We start from the raw sequence: 21880 nt of genomic DNA on the forward strand, positions 1-21880 counted from the left end.
TGAATCGTTACATCCCTAATTGTAAAAAAAAGGGTCATAGTCTGCCTCTACGGGAAGTTACAGAGAATTTTATTTCAGTATGTTGACATACTTCCATTTGAAACTATTAAGTAAGTGACGGGCCTTTATTTTTACAAATTGTTCCCTGATAGCAAAATAACATTAAGAATGGTGTATTTGGTTAAGAATATTAATAGACATTTCCTATTTAATCCCCCAGGTTGACATCAACATAAGTAACGCGGAAGCAAATGGTCAGACTTTCCTTATCAAAACAAACATTCATTTAATTTTCTTCAGTTGATTTACTTGCACGGATTAATTATTCACCTTAAGAATAACAATGCGAGCTAGCAAAGTAAACATTGTACTTTTTGATTTCACTCAGACTTTAACATTCAACTGTTACATTCTAAATCTGCTTACCATAAAACAACATCAAGCAATCACAAAATATATGTTAACTAACACAAGGAACACACAACACCACATGTCTGGTGTTTTCTGTGGATGCAGATGCAGGTCTTTGATAAATACAATATTCTGCCTAATATTTGCACTGATTAAATTAATGGTTATGCTAATATTAAGCCCTATATTCATAATTATGGGCAATAATACTGTAAAAAATTGTATGACAAAAAGCCATGGCAATAATTTTTTACCTTCTGAGCCCGAGCACTCTTAAATCCTCAATGATGCGACTGTTCAATTAGGAAGAGAAGCGTTCTCGCTCAGTACAGTGGAGATAGTATTAGTTATATTGTTTTGTATTTATTTTAGTCAAATCTTTTGCTGAACAGATTCACCACTTTTGACGCTCGAAGAGTCATCGTGCTGCACGTTTTGATGGTGGTAGCTAAACTATAAGAGTTTGCACTTGTTGAAAAGTAAAAAAAAATAATAAATACATATGAAACAGTCCCCTTAAATGTGATGTCGAGTCTTCAGTTTCATGCTCAGGTGCACTTTGCACTCAAACTAAAAGTGTACCCACTACAATCTCATGGCAATTTGTAACTTTTTAATTTAGTGGCTAATTCGTACGAATTCGTATCATCTAATTCGTAAAAATTAGGTACGACTTGCTCATCCCCCAATGACGGTTGGGTTTAGGGGTGAGGTTAGGTGCCACGCCTCCTTTTTAAATTCTTACAATTTCGTACGACTGCACTTGTACGAATTAGTACTAATTGGCCACTAAACTGGCAAAACATAAAATACTTACGTTTTCTCGTGAGATCAGGTTGGTGTACCACACCCGAGCCTAACCGAACCGCGCTCTGCACACCCTTTGTTTTCCTAGTGAATCACATAAAAATGCTGAATGGAAATGCAAGTTACACATAAATTCTAAAAATGCAGATTGAAAACATGCTTTCAACTGATATGTTCTTTTAATTGATAAAAAAAAATGTGTTAGAAATGCATTAACCTAATAAATTCCTCAGTTCAAATCAAAACATGTCATGGGATGTTATTTATTTGTACAAACCATGTCATGGGATGTTATTTATTTGTACACTGCTTTAATGAATGGTTATGCTAATATTAAGCCCTATATTCATAATCATGGGCCATAGGCAATACTTAAAAAAATGACATGACAAAAAGCCATGGCAATAAATGCTTTTATGTCACGTTAACTTCATTTAATAAGTTAATGAGTAATTTAATCTACATTCTTGTAGCTATACAAAGTTTAACATACTTTTTTAGTCAGTTCGACTTAAGTAGATATGACTCAAGTTCATTTAATTCAACTAAAATTTAAAGTCAGGAAGATTTTTTGATACAGTTCCCTAGTAATTCAGATCATAATGATTAGTTCAAAGGACAAGTGTAACAACCAACTGAGTATCTTGAGTTGAGAAAGAACACGAGCAGATGTTTTCTGTCACCACCACGCCTCGATCCATCACTAAACACTGCTGTCTTAATCTGCTGCTTTCCGCCTCAGGCTCACAATGGGTTTGGTCTTCTTATCAGCAAGTTATTATTAACCTGTGACTTTCTCAGCTCCACATTCCAGGCTCACTTTTTCAGGTCTGAGTCCAACAGCACTTCAACAAAAGTGCTCCTTTATCAGTAACACAAATTCTTAATCAGCAAATGAGAGGGGGGAATTAACATCACATGGGGGGGAAAAGATTATTAAAAATTGTTAAGATTTTCTGGAAAGGTGAAGATTGTTTTTAATTCAAATGATTGTAATTTAGGAGTGTATTCAGAGGGTATTTAGAAATCAAAGACATATATCATAGAATATGTGTATTCAAGTCATTGTATACTAGATGCACTTTTGAATAATTTAAGAACTAAAATATCAAATAGTGTTGTCATATTTATAAATATTAAATGAAAATAAATGTATTTTTAAAATACTTTTATAGATCTGAGTAAAAAGAAAACAAGCATGACACTATTATTTTTTCAAAATAAATAAACAAACAAGCATTTCTTTGACCGTTTAAATTCCCTGGTTTTCAGATCATATGCTGCCACTTCTTGTCTTGTTAGTCTTGTCACTTTTCTTTAAGAAGGAAGGAATCGTGAAAGTGCATTCACTGATGTGAATCAATGAGTGACAGTTACTAGACTGTATTAATCGTGACAGGACAGACAAGAAGAAGGCTTTGAGGTATTTCCTGTCTGTTCTTGAGTGCTGTTTGGACAGAGAAAAGTGCTGGTAAAGAAATATTCAGTTTACTTTGCCCCAAAGAAGTGAAAGTTTCAGATAAAAAAAAAAAAAAAAGCTTCTGGACGTTATTGTCTTTAAAGCAGCTGTAGATAATATAATACCACTTACAGCTAATGAATATCAGCTTAATATTACTAATAAGCCATTATTATATCCGATTATTTATCTTTGTTTCCACACCTAAATTTGTAATCACCAGGTGCAACACTTGATTGTGCATGTGCGCGTACTTGTGTGTTTGCGTGTAGGAGAAGTGATTTTGCAAGATGAGTGACTCAATACTGAATAATCTAGAACTGACTGGCTCTTTGAAAACTGCAATAAGAACAGACTAGTAAACATCTGTTGTTGTTATTCCTCAGATTTTGGTTAAAAATTGAGATCATGATGTAATTTACTAGAAGTTTTGAAAAAAATACATTTATGCATGTCCACATGAAAAACCTAATACGCTTGAATAAATTTTAGATTCATTTTTAGAAACTTTTAGAAAAAAATTGTCAGAGAACAATGTTAATAATTCAGTATGGTTCCGATACCACAATTTTTTAATGCAATACCATACAGATACTTTTTGTTAAAATTTTTACGATAATAATATCGAGACCATTTATTATTTAAAATATAATTTTTCGAAATAATGTAAAAAAAAATCATTTTTTATATATATATATATATATATATATATATATATATATATATATATATATATATATATATATATATATATACGTCATGTTCCGTCACGTCACGTTCTGCCGCAGATTGATTGGTGTAACGTCTTGTATACAAAGTGCCATCGACAATCCTGTTCACAGCGCCAAAACATTTAGTTTAGTTTAGTTTTTTAAAAAATAGTTAAAATATTGATAATTTAAAAACAATATCGATACCAAATTAAAAGCCTTTGAGTATCGGTATATCGATACTTGAGCATCGATGTGCACATCCCTGCTATACACTTAAGTGTATCACATAAAAATGCTGAATGGAAATGCAAGCTACACATAAATTCTAAAAATTCTAAAAACATGCTTTAAACTAATATGTTCTTTTAATTTCCACAAAAATGTGTTGGAAATGCATAAACTAAATAAATTCCTCAGTTTAAATCAAAACATGTCATGGGATTTTATTTGTTTTTAATTTTCCTCAAAAGATGATGTGTATAAACAATAGGGCTAACACACTGATCTTAATCACATCATCTCATGTTGTCATTATAATTCTAAAAATATCTGATTGAAAGTCCATCATCATCATTTTTTAATTTCTAGGAAGTACATCCTAGAATTGTCTATAGCATGATTGTGTTCCCAATCATCAGACATCCGCCTCCAAATGCAAGATAACATGGGAGAGATTGTTATTGCGTGTTGCATCTGCCATCCACAACACATGTATTATAGAGGAAAACTTGTGGTGGTGGCTGCTTTTATTTTGAATCATTGATGAATCATGCTCGTTTCCCAGCAAGTGGAGATTTTATTCTCTTGAACATTTGAACATAAGAGACAGAGACAGTGTCACCTTGTCGCTTACTGTTTGTCAACCACCATAAATTAGGGAAGTACACTATTTTGGATGCAGCCCACTTGCTTAAATACTAAATGAGTTGGAGATTTTGAATGGTTCGCTTTAACATTTTTTTTTTTACCGTCACATACTCTGTGACATACCCTGACCAGAACCTTTCAAATAATGTAACTACACAATGCAGCAATGTAGAGCGCAAGATTTTGATTGGACAGTTTGAAATCGGTGAAGAGTATGTGCAGGGTTTTGAGCACCGGTGCCCAATCTTGCTCGTAGAGATCTACCTTGCTGCGTAGTTTAGCTCCAACCCTAATTAAAAACATTTAAACTAACTAAGTAAGATCTGCAGCTGAACTCTGCAGGAAAGTAGATCTCCAAAAACAGGGTTAAACATCCCTGGTCTAGAGCCATGGAAGCAGTGCGAGGCCTGTTGCATGAGTGTTTAACAAGTGCTAACAAGTTTAACATAGCTCAATGAAGCTATTCAGGGATGAGCTTGATCAGTACCTGGATCGGAGACCACATGGGAAAACTAGGGTACTGATGGAAGTGGGGTTAGCGAGGCCAGAAGAAGGTGCTGAACCTGTGGTGTTCTAATGCCCCAGTATATTGATGGGAATATACTGTCAGTTAGAACCGTCTTTCATCTTTAATTAAGATCCTGACTCTCTATGGTCATTAATCATTCCATGGCATTTCTTGTAAAGAATAGGGGTGTAACCGGCCAATCGGGCGGACCGGGAGAGTTCCCGGTGGGCCAGTCCGTTTTTTGGCCGCGAGGGCCGGTGTTTCTAGCTGTTTGCACTCTCAGCAGTTGCACTTTTTTTTTTCTTTTTTTTGACCATAGCCTCACTCTTTTTATTAATTATTTTGCCGCAGCTCCGCTCTTCTTATTTATTGTCTCGCAGCCTCCATGATGAGCAAAATGCAGCCTGCGGGGTAATGATGATGTAACTATCATTTCGGCCACACAAGTGTAACAGCACCATTGTGGTCCAGTGGTCAGCACGTTGCGTTATGACTTTGTCAATCTGTGTTCAATCCTCATCTGAGTAATCCTTTTTTTTATTTATTTTTATTTTTTATTGTTAAACTGTAAGGTTGTTGAACATTTGAAGTTCTTAAGCAGCTGTTTTCTTGAAAAAGACGTGATAGTGTCATTAGAAACTGAATTGGAAATGACCTTATTTTAATATAGTCAGTCGTGAACTGAGGTGGGCCGGTCTAATGCTTGAAACTCCAGGGCTGAAAAGTAGTCCCACTCCAGCCCTGGGTGTAACCCAGGTGTCCCGGTCAAATTTCCAGATCAGCCCTCACCCATCAGGGCCTTTCCCATCCACTGAATTGGCTTTATGACTATCTCTCCTCTCCACCTGTAGCTGATGTGTGGTGGGCACACTGATGCTATTGTCCTGTGACTGCTGTCACAGCATCTGGAGGCTGCAAAGTGGTGTAGGCGAGGAGAGATCCCCTCATATCATTGTAAAGCACTTTGGGTGTATGTTAGTGCTTTCCATACATGCTTTCCTTGTGCTGAAGAATTTTTATATTTAAATGTATAATTTATAAATGACTTATTTATATCTAGTACCTGTTGTCAGATACACTCTCAGAACAAATGGTTCAATGTTGTACCAAGAAAGGTAAAACCCCTTACTAGGGAAGTACCTGTTTATGGGACAGAATTGTACGTTAAGACAAACAAAAATATTTGTACCTTTAAGCACAGGATTTGTACCATGGGAAACCAAAATTTACCTTTGTTTATTAAAACTTGCACATACAATATTACAAGTCTGATCCATAAAGGTACCACTAGTGACAACTTATCACCTTTAACAGTGTCAAAATGCTTGCCAAACATTTATTTAAAATGCCTTAATGTTTTGTTTACAATACTTACAGTTTTATGTTTTACCAGTTGTTTTGTAATATTGTATTATAGAACTTAATAATTAATGTTTATAAGTTTATTTACACATATACTTTTAAATGGTGATTCATGTTTTAATATTGAAATTGTTTATAAAGCCTTATTGTCTTTCCTTTAAATATATATATTTTTATATAGGGATTATAATAAAGGAGTTGTCCAACACTTATGTAGCTTTTTATAGGAACAATTGTGTACCTTCATGTTAAATGTACCATAAAAGTTACAGAACAGTATCATAAGAGGTCTTTTCTGTACCATAAAAGGTCTGACTTTTACAAAGGTACAAAACTTTCCTCAAGGAGCATTATTTGTTGCACCATGTACCTTTTTTCTGATAGTGTAGACCAATGTTTACTACACCGAGCCATAGTTCAATGACAAACTAAGCAAAATTGTGTTTATTAGTGCAGACGATTAAATCAGGCACAAATGAATCAAAGAAAATAATAATTTTGCCATAGCTTCTCCATGATCTGCAGCTCTGTGTTGCTGCTACATTTGAAAGCATGTGGAATTGATTCATTCAGTAACATATTTTTACTCCAAGCTCAATTCATTACTTCTGCCAATTTTTAAAAATAAATTCTGTGAAATTATTTTGTAGTTGTGTGTGTGTGTTCGTTTTAACTGAATCTATGAAAGCAGTTAAATCTTCTGTTTATTCCACAACGTTTATGGGGATTTCATGGATTTTTTGTGTGTTTGGAGTTTCCACATGAGAGCGCCATTTGGCCATCAGAAGATATTTACTGCTGATCATTAGAACCATGCTTCCCTGACAACATGTGCATGACAGTTGCAGTTTTTGATTAATCATGATGGCGATTTCAATTTGATTGATTGAACTGTCTTATAGTCTGAACCCATTGTCAGAATGATGATCTAAACATCAGGGGTCCATTCTTCATCTGTGGATTACTTAGTTAGCTAGATTTGGTTATTTATGGTTTGACACAATCCAGGATTGTTTTGTTTTTCAAAACTCATCCAAGAGTTGTTGTCATGGCAACAGGTCTGGTAGCAAAAACCTGCTGGGGAGCAGGCTTATTTCAAATCAACATGATTAGATCGGGTCTTTTCAAGCAAAGGTAATATTGAAAGTATGAACCGAATTCTGATATTTTCATATATATATATAAAGACTGTCACGGGGTGGTTCTCCCTAAGGGGTTTAAAGACAACATTTATTAATATGTAGCTTTAGCTACAAACGCATACTATTTTAAGGTACCAGCTGCAGTACAATAATTCCCATCCACTGAAGCACAATATATAGTGATTATATAGTGTTATAGACAAGCACAATATGCCAGTGATTTGTTGCTTCACAGAAGTTGCAGGCACTTTTAACGATATCAAAAGGCTTTTTTGATGCAAAGTTTATTTAAATAGTTAATTATTCCTTAGGCCAATTCTCTTGACAAATTAAAGTGTAAAGCCTGTCGCACACAAAGTATCACGTATCATATAGACCATTTTGAGAGATGTAAACAAAAACAATAATCCCAATGTATTTTCTGTTTTACCTTTTTTAATTTTAATAGCTTTCAAGAGTCTAAAAATTGATACATTTTGATAAATAATGTTATAATAGCTGTTTTAACATTAATTTATGATTGAATTTCCTCTTGTTACAGTTATAAAATAATTTGACAACAAACAGGAAATGTTCATGAGCCCATGACATCACCACACTAAAATAGTCTATTTATAAAACTGTTTTCTATGAAAATTCTATTTTATGTAATTATGTATGAATTCTATTTTATGTAATTTTGATCAAATGGATAATTGAATATTAATCAGATTTTGTCATTTTGTTGCTGTGCCATCGGCCAATTGTTGTATTGCTGATCATGAATTCAAGGATCGATAGATTTGTCCTTCGCAACACATGCAGTGATCTCAGATCAGTTCATCCTGACATTTTAACCTGATTCATGAACTTGTTTAAAGAACCAAATTAGCCAGAGATAAGTTATCAAGATTAAAAGATCCAGCGTCTGTCAAATCATCTTAGGTCATTTAAGTGAGGTACAAAGAACAGGACAACTGTTGTGATTGCTTTGATTGATTTAAACTTTTAAAAGTAAACTTTAAAATCAAATGTTTACATTTAGGAATAAGGATAGCAATTCATAATGATGATTAAATTCATATATATTAGTATAACTTGTTCAGCTCTATTATATGGAGGGTGGCAAAGATCTAACTATTATATGATGTGTATCTGTTTGCCTATGCACAGCCACACATTTAAATTTCATGTAAGCAAAGGTGAAAGTCGTTCTAAAGGTTTCTAGCATCATTTGCCTGGGGGTCATAGTTGTTGAATCATTGGCCTATGGCATAAATTTAATTATATTGTAGACAAGAGGCTGTTGTAACAGATGTCAGGCATGGATTGCAGGTTACTTCATAAATCACAAAGGGTGGATTTCTGTTAAATGTATTGGTATAATTTGAACTGGAGGCCTGGTCTGAGTGGTGTTGGAATGCATCAGAAAGTCCTCCTCTTGTAAATCCTGCTTATGAGCAATGTTTTATTAGGCAGGGCATGTTTTATCATTTCACCGTTGCAGAATAGCATCATCATGACTCATTAATCTTTGTCTGTGCCATATAAACGGTTGGGGTTTGTAGAATTTTAAAGGTGCCATCAAAGCTGCATTTATTTGATGGAAATTTGGGCTTTAAATTCTCTTATTAGGCCCAAATGAACGATAGTTTATTGACCTTTTTTTAACGCATTTGCAGGCACAGCTTTTGGGAACCTGAAGGGCTGAAGACTTTTAGTCGTATTCACTTCCGTTCTTTTTAAACCATAACCAAGCAGCTCATTATGTTGCTTGATGTTGCAATTATATTTTGTGATTTTATTATTTTTATTTATTTTCATAAACACTCATTTGTAGAGCAAGTAGTTTGACACTTTAATGCCATTTATTATTTATAGTCATTTCCCCAATAGGCAAATGAATCAGAAGTTCTAAAACAATCGCACAAAAGAGTTTACTTCCACATTGCAAAATTCAAGGTCAGTATTATGCCTAGATTTCTTTGTCTTTTTTGAAAACTGACCATGAAGAAATTAAAATTATGCACTGAACAGTATGTGATTTAAATAAACAAACACACAAACATTGAAGTTGTTATGACACATTTAAAGGTAAAGCTCACAATATTTTTGTATTTACTTTCAAGTCATCAAGGTGTAGGACACTTTTCTTCAACAGAGAAATGAGTAAGATTTAAGATGAAACCAATATAGGCAAAACCAGATTTATACCTTTAGCTTTGGCTCTTGATCATACGTTGAGATCTTAAAAAAGTGAAATCTGAAGAAAGAGACTTTCCTCTCAAATTATTACTTTTAATCCCCAGCCTGTACAGCCAGTACTATACATGTTCACAACAATCCATAGCTTTCTATCACGTAAGGACGCATATCAAACGTTGGGACCATGCAGCCAAATGTGGCCCAAACCGCATGAAATTTGATCGTTTCAATTCCGATTTGTGTCACTTTCATATGTGGTATGAAATCTGATACAGATGTGATTGTTTTGCAATGCGACGGCAGTGTAAACACTTATGCTGGAATTACTGCAATCTTTATATTGTTTACGATCAACATTCGTAATTCTGGCTCTTACTACAAACAAGTGGCTGATCAATAGTAAAATGGCATAAAGGGCAAATCCCCCAAGAAAGTTAAGGTTGTTGATTTTGTTTATTTTTTAGAACTACAACTGCCGCTCAAGCGGTTAAATAACCTTTAACCAAAAAACACTGTTCCATTAGATTTAATATACATTTATACCACTATAATAAAATTCCATAAATAAAATGAATAAAATACTGCATACGTAGAATATATCACGTAAATAATAATGCATTAACAAAACAGTTGATGTTAAAGTTAACAGTTAAAGTTTGTGTGTAGCTGTACTTTTGCACAGTTTAGGACCGTGATCTGTTCACACTGTAAATCTGATATCGGTCACGTTTAAAACAACAATGAGAACAGCAATTAAAAACAAAAAAAAAATCAGATCTGAGAAAAAAATCGGAGTGTGAACGTAGTTTTAGTCTGCAGCATCTGATATAAGCATAATGATGCACTGTAAAACTGTAAAAAATTTGACCTTAAATTCACAGTAAATTACTGGCTAATAATTGCATTACTTTCACAGTAAAATACCGTATATAAATTCACAACATATTACTTTGAGGTAGTTAACAGTAATTTACTGTGATTTTGTTACATTAAATTACTGTGAAATCACAATCATATAGTGTAACTTTATAGTAGATAGGAAAGTTCATTACTGTGATTTCACAGTATTATCTTGTAGAATTTACTATATTTTACTGTGAAGCAGGCTTTCCCTGGCTAGTCATTCTGACATTAACTCTGGGCTAATAATTCTGACTCCAACTGTACATATACAAATAATAATAATAAAAATATTTATGTAATGTTTGTGTAGCATGAAGGGCTTAGTCTTACAAGTTAGTAATCTATACTTTTCATACAATATTTGCCTGATTACAATCCAAAATCTAGGACTTAGAACCAAATGCTAGTTAATCAGAATAGTTCCTAAGGCACAGACATAAGTTTCATTTTGTTTTATTTTTCATAACAAGGGACAGTGGACATTAACGTAATGTCCAAGAGTGTAAATGTACCCAAATTAGCACAAAGACTAGTTTTTATTGTTAGTAAACACCATGCCAATAAAAATACAAATTCAAACTAAAAACATTACTTAAATAAACAACATAAAATAACAACAGCAGCAAAAAGCCTGTAGTGTTCACAATGTTGATTATTAAGAAGCCATTTCTGAAAATTACATTTAAATGACTTAACCATGTAACCATGCATAATTTTGTAAACTACACAACCATTAAACTTAATGATGTTTTCCCAGTAAGCAGGCTATTAGTATAACCATGTATTCGCAACAATTTTTTGCTTTGAATCAGAAACGACACTTATGATGTTTGATGTCATGTTAGGTGTGTTGTTAGACATTGTGATGATCTTCCTCAATTTGATCTTCCTCTTTTCACTCAGGCTGTTCATTGATTTTACAGGACTCATACATCCAGAAACCCGGACACCATGAACTCCCAGGGAGGCTTTGGCAGCAACCTGATGTGTAAGTACTTTAATGCCCCAGTATGATTCATTCCAGTGTACTAACAATGCAGGACTGGACACGACGAATCAGTTTTAATTTGCTTACAGGTTTAAGCTTGCAAATATTTTTTCCAGGTCAACAACTAAAGCATTAAAGAGGTCTGTAGTGGCTTGTTGCATTTGTCCATTTTTGTGAATGTCTAAAATCACCCTTTTTGGGGAAGCTACTCTGAAACTGTAGCTTAATGAGCGAATGTAGACTAGCCATTTTCTGCACAATGATGTTCTGTGCAGACTAACTTTTACCGTCAACCCCTGAACACATACTTATGGATCATACATAAGCTACTGTGTTACGGTCCGTGGGAGTTTGTATTTTTGTGCCTTCTCCCTCTCTGTTTTGCTTGTCTCCTTTCGTTCCCTTCGCATCTCCTTGTCTATCATTCGCTCTTTGTCTCGCCTTATCACCTTTTGTTCCGCTACTTTTTCTCTACTAGGTACCTGCTGATTGGATCCCGAGCCTGTCACTCCTCATTAGAGCGTTTCCTCGTAGACCAATTGTTCTGTGTTTCTGAATAACTACATCGATGTAAATTAAGTCATGGTTAAAGAGTTTATCATTCCTTTTTGGGGAAAAGGGAATAGTTTACTAAATCGCACGACATACATTTTGCCTGTAGGTAACTTCAATGTTCAGAAACACTAGGTAAGTGGGTGAGCGCCGCATTTTGTATTTTTGCTTATTATTTCAGGGAGTTTAGGTGTGGCATTGCAAACGCTGAAGATTTCGGTTTCTTTTTCACGTTTTGATCTTTATTAGTAAGTTTAGAGGGGGATCTTGTGTTCTAGTTTAGGTGGCTTTTGGTTTTGTTTAGTTCTTTGCTTTGGCGCCACTCTAGTTCCTTTTTCCCCTAAAACTTTCGATTGTATTTTTTTTTCTTATTATTAATATTATATATACATTGTACAAAGCGCACACATGTAAGCCTCTCTTTTGTTGGCTTCATTTTTCTTCTCCTCGTAAGAGAAATAAATGAATTGACTGTAAATTTTGTGTCCTGGTGTATTTTCCATCTATCTACTCAGTAATAATTTAATATTATAAGTGTTACGTTTATTTTTTCCTAGACAACTTAATTTAACCGTAACATACTGTATATATCTTTGTCATCTTTATTTTACCCTCTTTTACCTCCAATCACAACAGAGACCCTTCAACCATTTGTTGCAGTAAGTCAGGTTGACCAATTGTGTTCGAGAATGGATAGTGAGCAAGCTAAACGTGCAATTGCTGCTTAGAGGGGTGACATTTAGGTCAACGAAAAACGCTTAAAAATTTTGGTTGTATGATTATAGTCTAAGAAATAATCTCCGTTTCTTGCTTAAAACAAAAATTATTTTAAATTTGGTTTTGTAGTTTGGGCCTAAATACATATGTGTTGCCGTTTTAAAAGTTCATTCGATTGACTATATAAAAATCTGTGGTTATTAATAATAATATTATTTATTTATTTATTATTTATAATATCATTTATCTGTGGTCTTTTTGGTCATTATCAATGTATTGTCATCTTAATTGAGCATGTGCAGCGTGGCAAAAATAGACCAAAACTATTACGGCACTGCTGCTTCAGTGATGCTCACGTCTTGCGCTGACACGCTGCTTCTATGTGCAGTATGAAAGCTCTAATCTGTTTACATGGACACCAAAAAAAAAAAACACGCGCTACTTACGCTTGCGGTGTGAAACAGGCTTGAGTCTTTCAGCACTCTCTCTGAAAACACTCGATTAATCTCGGCTGGCGGATCAACACTCGCCACATGATCGTTCTCATCGGCGACATAATTTGTAAGTGGGTATAAGTGGGTTTGCAAACCCTTTGTACTTTCCATTGCTTCTTCCTCAAACTTTAGCCGTATGCAGTTTCCGCGTTCACAAAAGGCCTCTGTCATCTCAACTAGGTGCGCCTGAAAAGCATGAACGTGTTGTGTTGCGTGCGCGTCCCTCCATTGGAAGTAACGAACTTAAACTAGCTTGCCTTAATTATTAGCCTCATTCATAGTCAGTCCAGTGTGCGCGGTTGTTAATCTCAGTTTACAAACTAGCTCAGCTAGCACAGTTGGCATAACTTTGTTTAGTTGCTGCAGTTTTGTTCCGTGCAAAAACACAGTGTTGAGAAGCCTTTACGATTAATTAACCATGGCGAATTAAATCGCGATTAATAGTGAAACCGGTTAATCGTCGCATCCCTACTCGCAGTATTGCAGTCTTTATAAAATTAACATTATATTATTGAATAAATGTACCTTTTGTTGAATTTTTTGCTTTGAAATGGGGACATTTGAATGTCAATTGTGGGTGATAACCACTTGGTGCAACTCTCGACCGTAGAGAGGCTGCATATGTTGTTCACCCCTTAGCATCGTGCATTGATGATGTTTATATTCATAAAAGGTCAGTTAAGTTAGTATTAAATTGGATGAGTTTACTGTTTTAACATTTTAAATTGTCATGCTGTAATGAATTAAACATGATCTAAATCTCAGTTGATTGTAATGTTATTTAATTGTCAACTTTGCATCAAAATGTCAAAGGGTTTTTCAATTTTTTAATGTGTTAGTCAGTGTGGAGTGTATGTTTGGGCGTAAGAAAAAAAGATCTAAAAAGCTACTAATCTCAAAGTCAACTCCAAAGGGAGATTTTTAAATACGAGAGATAGATGTAAGAAACATGTTAATTATGATTATATGAGTTTATCTGTGACGGCTGATGGGTTGCACTGCAGTGGAGATTAGAGCTCCTGGATTTACAACTCGAACACTCATAAACTAAACATGAAAGTAAGTGTCTGTTTAACGGGGAGAGGAATAAAGTAAACTTTCTAGTTTCGTAAGCATTGTGTGTCTGTTGTAAAAAACACACGTTGTGAGATTATAGTAAAATGGTTATCATTATTATTTCCATGAACCTCTGTGAGTATTTTAAAAACAATAAATGTTTTATTCTGCTTGAACATGTGTAGTCAAATGTCTGCTACCCAAAACTAACATTATATCATTGAAATCATTGATAACAGACATCCAACCTCTCCCAGAAGCTCCTGAAGATCTATAAAAGAGACTATAAGTGAAGTTTATTAAGTGAAGTTTATTTATAAACTTATTTTGAGAGGATCACATGCTAATGATTACTTACAGCTGGTCCCGCATTATTTAATTTATGATTCACCAATCAGATGATTCCTAAGCCACCTGCTCAGGTGAGAGCAGCACACATCGGACAGTTTATCAAGGATCTAACGCTGGATTTCATCTCACTATAGTTTTTAAATGTGATATTTAATTAATCTTGTCTCTATCTAACGATTCTTTAGTCTTTTGAATCAATTTTTTGTTCTCAGTTAGGGTTCTATTTTGACGGTCCATGCGCAAAACGCAGGGCGCAAACACTTTCTGGGCGTGTCAGAATGCATTTCCGCTAATATAAGGACGGAAAAATCGGCTTTGCGCCATAGTGCATGGTCTAAAAGGTTTGAGTTTATTTTCTTAATGAGTTATATTTGTGTTTTGAGAATAAACCAATCAGAGTCTCATCTCCCATTCCCTTTAAGAGTCAGTTGCGTCGCGCCATGAGCGCATTTGCTATTTACATGACGTAAAGTAAGTGGAAAAACTGAGCAATTCACTAGTACGAAAACAGTTAAACAGAGCATCTACCGCATGAGAATGAGAGATAAATTCACTTTCGCTCTCGTGGATAGGGAAACCTTATACGCACAGACATCAATTAGCCTATTAATAATTAATTTCGTTTGTTAAGCGCAAATGTTTGTTTCTAAACTATTTTAAATTCAGTTCTAATTTCCAGCAAACTAATAAATGAACAATAATACCCAAGTGTGTTCAAACACCTGAGTTATATCCTAAAACACATGCTGTCCCCCATATGGTCTTAAACCTGCAGGTGGGCAAATCTAAGTTTGTTTTTAATAAAACAAATATAAATATGGATATAATAAATAATACTGCTAATAATAATAACAACATTATACAAAAGCAAATTGTTATGAATGAACTGAAAAAGCCTTATTTGCGCTCATATGTGCGCCTATAGGCGTTCTGGTCTAAAAGAGGAGGTGTATTATGGTGCATTGCTGGCGTGTTGCTATTTTTAGGAACTAAAAAGTCTGTTCAATAGACCAGATTAAAGCAGGTCTATAGTCCAGCGCAGAGCACTATTTGTGCCCTTCGCTGACACATTGCTTAATACATACAGGGTGTACAGCAATACGCAAATATCTTTACATATGAAAACAAATTAAAGGATTAAAATATTACAAAAATTATTATTTTCTAGCCTACATATAAAAACCAAACTTTCATGCCTTCTTGATCTCGGGAGGCTTTTTCAGTTTATTCATAACAATTTGCTTTTGTATAATGTTACTATTATTATTAGTAGTATTTATTTTATGCATATTTATATTTGTTTTATTAAAAACAAGCTTAGATTTGCCCACCTGTCAGGTTTTAGACCATATGGAGCATAGCATGTGTATTTGGATATAACTCACTTCGTTATTGTAGTTTATTTATTAGTTTGCTGGAAATTAGAACTGAATTTAGTAATCTGTAATCTGTAAATATTTTAATCTTTGCACTTAACACAGAAAATTAATTATGTATAGGCTAACGGATATCTGTGGGTACAACACGTTTTCTTATCTACGAGAGTGAGAGTGAAAGTAAAGAATGAGGAGGCTCATCTCTCATTCTCGTGCTGCAGATGCTTTGTTTAACTGTTTTCTCTCTAGTGAAGCGTTTAGTTTTTAATTACAAAATCCGTCACATAAATAGCAAATGCGCTATGGCACAACGTAACTGACTCTTAAAGTGGATTCTGACACGCCCTTAATGCGTTTGCGCCCTGCCCTTTGGACTTTGCGCATGGACCGTCAAAATAGAGCCCATAGTGTTATTAATTGAAATTACTGAATATTAAAACTGATATTCAGCAAAAGACACAGGGTATGTATCATATTTTTCAGTGAAAATGAAAGGAGGCTGTTTTTATAAATATGCACAGTGAAGATATCAAATAAATATGTAGCTACACAATTCCTCAATTTTTGGTGTCTGTTAAGTTGTTAATATCAAAATGAAAATAGGCAGTTCCTTAAATCATGTTTTAATTTTATTGTTAGGATAGTGAAACAGTGTAGCCTGCGGGGTGGCGTGAATGAGGTTATAAAGTAGCTTACACTTGGTTTTTTGGAAGGTGGGCCTACAACAAGAGTCGTTTTTGCCAGGCTGGGGGGAAAGGTATTGTAATGTAAATTGTGATAAAATTGATGCGTTTTCAAACCACTAAGCATGAAAGAATATTTCAGTGCACTCGAAAAACAGAATAAACCCTTATAAGTGAGTAGAATAGGACCCCTTAAAAATCAAACATTCACATTAGGTTAATCACGATATCCAAACATATGTTTTTAAGAGGACTTCAAACTATGTTGCGCCATTTAATTTAACTGTCAACACCTATCATCTTCCGTACACTTGCGGGGCAGGTACTTTTCACCCTTTTTCTCAAAAAGATAGGCCCATCAATCAACTGTGCAATAGGCATTTATCCAGAGAATGATAACACAAACTTGCTCATCTGGTTTTGAATGACAGAGGAGTGGTCGTTTGAGTGCGTTGAAAAGCAAACAGTTTCAGGAAAATGGTTAGTCTACAATACAAGCTACTCATCAGGTTATGGTACACAACCATTAAACTACCCTTCTAAAAAGCTAGTTATAGATGATGTTTCATGATGAAGTATTTTACTTAACAACTGAATACAATGTAATGATAAATGTTTTAAAGGGCAACTATTAGGCCCCTTTTTACAATGCGGAATACAGAATGCGTCTGTGAAATTTCAGCTCAAAATACTCATCAGATCATTCATTATACCCTGTGAAAATAGTCCATTTTTGTGTCGGAGCAGTTTTGCACCTCTGGCTTTAAATATAAACAGGCTGATTCTCCCTTTCATACTCCTAATAGAGTGTGCTGTTTGAGCATGTCTGCTTCAGCGATACCTAGCTTTAGATGTCAGAGATAGAGATAAGCACAGCACAATGATAAACAGCGACCAATGAAGCAGACACCCACAGTCATAAATGCCCAAATTGAAACTGAACAGGAGGTTTCTGAATGGTTATGATGTAGCTGTTGTAGAGTTTATTTGGCCTTTCTGCAAGAATGAACGAGCCACACATAAACGCTGTTACAAAGTTCGCTGTGCATCATTAATAAAACACCACATACTCACACACACACACACACACACACACACACACACACACACACACACACACACACACACACACACACACACACACACACACACACACACACACACACACAGAGAGAGAGAGAGAGAGAGAGAGAGAGAGAGACACGGTGTGTTTTACCATCTTTAAAAAGTATTTTTAGCAAAGTGCAATCAAAGTTAACACATGACAAAAAATTTCTGATTTGTATGGCAGTGCACAAAACAAAAAAAATGTTAGCCACATTTGCACTGGAACTGACACATTAATTTACTTGACGATTAGTTCAAAATCGTATAAAAATACAAAGTGTAGCACTTATTTGTTCTTAACATACGGTTGGAAATAGATCTCTCCATAATCTACATTTCTTTATTAATTGGTGCAATTGTGAAAGTGAAGATAATTATTCTGCCTTGTGAGAGCTGTTAGCATCGTTTCTCAATGGTCTATGGCTCTGTGTTTCTATATCTGAAAGTATGTGAAAAGACAACATTTAGTAACATTTAAGTTCATAAGTTCAACTGAGAGTCTGAAATAAATCGTTCTGTGAGATGATTCCATAGTCTTATATTTATTAGTCATGTTGAATCAATAAAAGCAGTTAAATCCTCTGTTTGAATTCTTGGGTTTTGTCATGAATGTGCGCTTGCTGTTATTATGTCAGCGCCATTTCACCTTTAGAGATTCATTAGTGATCACAGAGCCGTACTTTCCTGACAAGATGTGCATGAAAATCCAAGATGTGCATGAAAATCAATCTCATCTTTAACTGAATCGTGATTTCGATTTCATTTCGATCTATCACAGAGCCCTACTTAAAACAATGTAATACAATTATGATGTCAAAATGTTGTATTATAGTATTCAGATATCTAAAAGAAAGTGTCAAGATCAAATTGCAAAACTTCAGCAAATTTCTCGCTGAGGTACTGTCAAGCTGCTGAAAAATGTAGTTATGCTATTTGCTTTGCTACTTGTTGCCCTGTTGGATATTAACCCAATGTTTGTATTTGTGTGTTGTAGTTCAGTCCATTAACAATGAACTGAATGCATCTTTGGCCACGGCAGATGAGCTCTCACGAGAGTTCTCCTCTCTCCTGACAGAAGCTGCTCCTGTTGTGCAAACCTCTACGGCACAGGTACAGAACACGACACTGAATTCCTTTAGTATTTTCAACTAGTTCTGCTAATTTCTGCCCAAAACCACAGACTAAACTGTTTCAGCACTGTTTTTGTTTTTGGTGGCTGACATTGTCAGGGGTAAAACAAAAAAAAATAAAACAAATACGACTTTCTCCAGAAGGAAAAAACATTATCAGACATACTGTGATTTCCTTGCTCTGTTAAACATCATTTGGGAAATATTTCAGAAAGAAAAAAAACATTTCAAAGGGGGGCTAATAATTCTGACTTCAGCTGTATATACACACATCTTTAGCCACAAAATATTTGTATACTCACCAGAGCTACATTCAGTTAATGTATTTTAAAAACACAATATAAAAATAGCAATGTGAAATTACAATAATATTGTTTAATATTATGGTTTATGATTATGATTAATATGTTTATTTTTTGTTTGCTTCTTTCAGGTATACCATTTGTTGTTATAATATACAGTTATCATTATCATTGCTGAACACTGTGTTCTGCTGCTGCTGCTTAATATTTTTGGATACATTTTTTCAGTGTTCTTCACATAAGTAGAGATTTTTTTAGAAAAGATAAATGTTTTACCGTTGCTTTAGATCCTTTTAATGTACTTTTGCATCACAAAAGTATTAGCAACAAGCTTAGAATGACCAAGAGGCGACACTCAAGTGTAATTCGGGAAACAGCCACTAGAGTTCGCGGCGGACCATTTTGGAATGAAAATTCCAATAGAACAACAGCATATTATAAGTCTGTTAAATAAACTATTAAAAGTGCTGATGATTGTGATAGTAAGTGTTGTATTGTCGTCTTTCAGGTTGTATCTCAGCTTTAATGCGCTTTTTAAATAAATAAATAAAAAACAAAGCAGCTGATTGCCATCGCGACAGTAATGAGGTCCAATGGACGGCCGATCACTTTCACTCCAAAATGGCGGAATCCGGGGCTGTTGCTGGGCGCTGCTGTTGCAATGGAACGTTCTATTGAGTGTCGCCTCTTGGTCATTCTAAGCTCTTTGGTATTAGTTAATTGAACAGAAATTTAAATCAAAATATAGTAAAAAAAATAATAATAATAATTCAAAATATGGACGAGATTATGTTTCATCATCATTTTGCTTAAAAGATATCTATATGTAAATTGACCTATGATTAAAAACAAGGGATCATGCAAAATTGTATGAATTTAACAGAAATCTTTTAAAAACACGCTGAAAAATAGGATAAACCCAGTGGTTTGAAGGATAGCAGCAAAGCACGAATATTTCAACTTTTTAATATTTTTGTTTTAATATGTCTAGATTTTTGGTATACAATGCTCTGCATAAATGAGTACACCCCCCTTTGAAAATGAATATATTTATTCATTTCTCAGTAAATATAGATGATACTTTTTGGTGCATTTATTATAAAATTTTATTTAAAAATATATCTATTAAAATAGGAGTTTAGCCAGCTAACATCTTTAGGAACATAAAATAGAGAAAAGATAATACTTTTAAATGTGCATGAGTTTCTGCAAAAACAACAACCACCACAACAACAACAACATAAAACCTTACAACTAAACAATCTTTTATGTTTCTCTTGATTTTTACTGTTTAATAAAATGTTATGTAATGTATTTCTCCAACATGTTCATATTCAAAGTTATTTTGTTAGATTTTTTTCAATTTTGGTTTTGGTACTGACTAATCTAATGTATATAAACAAATATATTATTGTAAAGTATTCTATAGAATAGTATACCTTCTAATGGAATAATATTTAATCTGAAAATTATGACAGAAAAATGTTCTTGTCAAAAACTCAAATGGGACTATATTTCTCACCAGTGGATGTTTTCTGTCATTTATTGTAGATTTCCAGCCCTAGGGCTCAGATCAGCAACGATGGCAGCTCCAACAGCTTCAACAATAATGGAAATGAGAGCTCCAAGACAAGCTTTACCCAGAGCCCCACGAGTGTCTTTAGCTCAGACCCCATCAACAGCAGGAAAGAATCCAACCTGAACCAGAATCCATCTCCTCAACTTATTCGAGAGAGCATGAAATACATGCCTTCATCTCCCAGTCCTTTGACCCAGCAGCATTCCCCTTTTGCCACCCGTAAAGACTACTCTGATTCACGATATACATTCGACCAGAATATGTCTCCAAATACAGTACGGAGAACACAGATGCCCCTGAGGCCTCAGGATCGAAGCACAAGAGGATCAATGAGCTATGGGGAGATGTCCAGTCCAACTTATGATAGTAAAACATCTCGTAGCTCACCTCAGGCTCCGTCAAGCCCACTTTTTTCAGCTCCCAGGTCACCGAGGTTGGATCGACCTCCTTCCTCTCAACCATTTAGTCAGCAGGCAGCCAGTACACTACCACGCAACTTCAGACATCCAGGTAATTCTGATTTTAAGTCGATTTAAATGCACAATTTTAAACAAAACAATTAGAGCAGTTGGGCCACTTGTAACCCAAAGGATGTAGTTTCACTTTACAGTTCTAACTGCTCTCAGTATGTGTTCATAGTGTGTTTGTGTGTGTGCACTTGTTTATGTGGTTTGCAAGGACAGAAAATTGTATAACAATGGGTATCACTTATTGAGGTGGTTTACGAGGATACCTTATACTTGATACTGTTGCCTTTTCATTAAAGTCCACATAAACCGGGAGCTTTGTTTTGTTTTGTGACGCAGTTCCTAGAGAAACGGAATATTAAATGAGTAAACTATAAAATGAGTGGCTTGTTTCTGTTTACTGCGAGCTGATTGGATGTAGTAAAGTAGGCATTTCATTCAGAATGATCTGAAAATGAGTTTAAGGAGAGGTATTACAACCTCCTCACCATTTCTGTTTGTTCTCAAAACTGACAGTTGGAGGAGTGTGGCTAATTATGTTAGCCATGCCCAATTCCTAAGATATATATCTGACAATTTAACTGAAAACAAACAGGAAGTGCATTTGCAGTTTTCAATTAATGATTAGAAGGGCAAACTATTCGGTTTTTTTTTTCTTCTTTTTTTTTCTGAACGACATGCACAGATGAATTGTTCAACAAAAAACTAGCAATGTAAGCTAA

The 21880-nt window shown here is 34.7% G+C and overlaps 1 protein-coding gene across 3 annotated transcripts in view; it reads left to right on the forward strand.

Annotated features, from left to right (window-relative positions):
- The window catches only part of ppp1r13l (protein phosphatase 1, regulatory subunit 13 like), a 55953-nt gene that overhangs the window by 7738 nt on the left and 26335 nt on the right, over window positions 1–21880 (forward strand). For 2 of the 3 annotated variants that reach the window (NM_001014320.2, XM_005173643.6), the window contains 3 exon segments: window positions 11280–11344; window positions 18675–18790; window positions 20664–21201. In NM_001014320.2, coding sequence (NP_001014342.1) covers window positions 11308–11344; window positions 18675–18790; window positions 20664–21201 — 691 coding nt within the window. In that variant the 5' untranslated portion in view covers window positions 11280–11307. 3 annotated transcript variants of the gene reach the window in all.

This window comes from Danio rerio, chromosome 18 (genome assembly GCF_049306965.1).
Source record: "Danio rerio strain Tuebingen ecotype United States chromosome 18, GRCz12tu, whole genome shotgun sequence".
NCBI classification, from domain to species: Eukaryota; Metazoa; Chordata; class Actinopteri; order Cypriniformes; family Danionidae; genus Danio; species Danio rerio.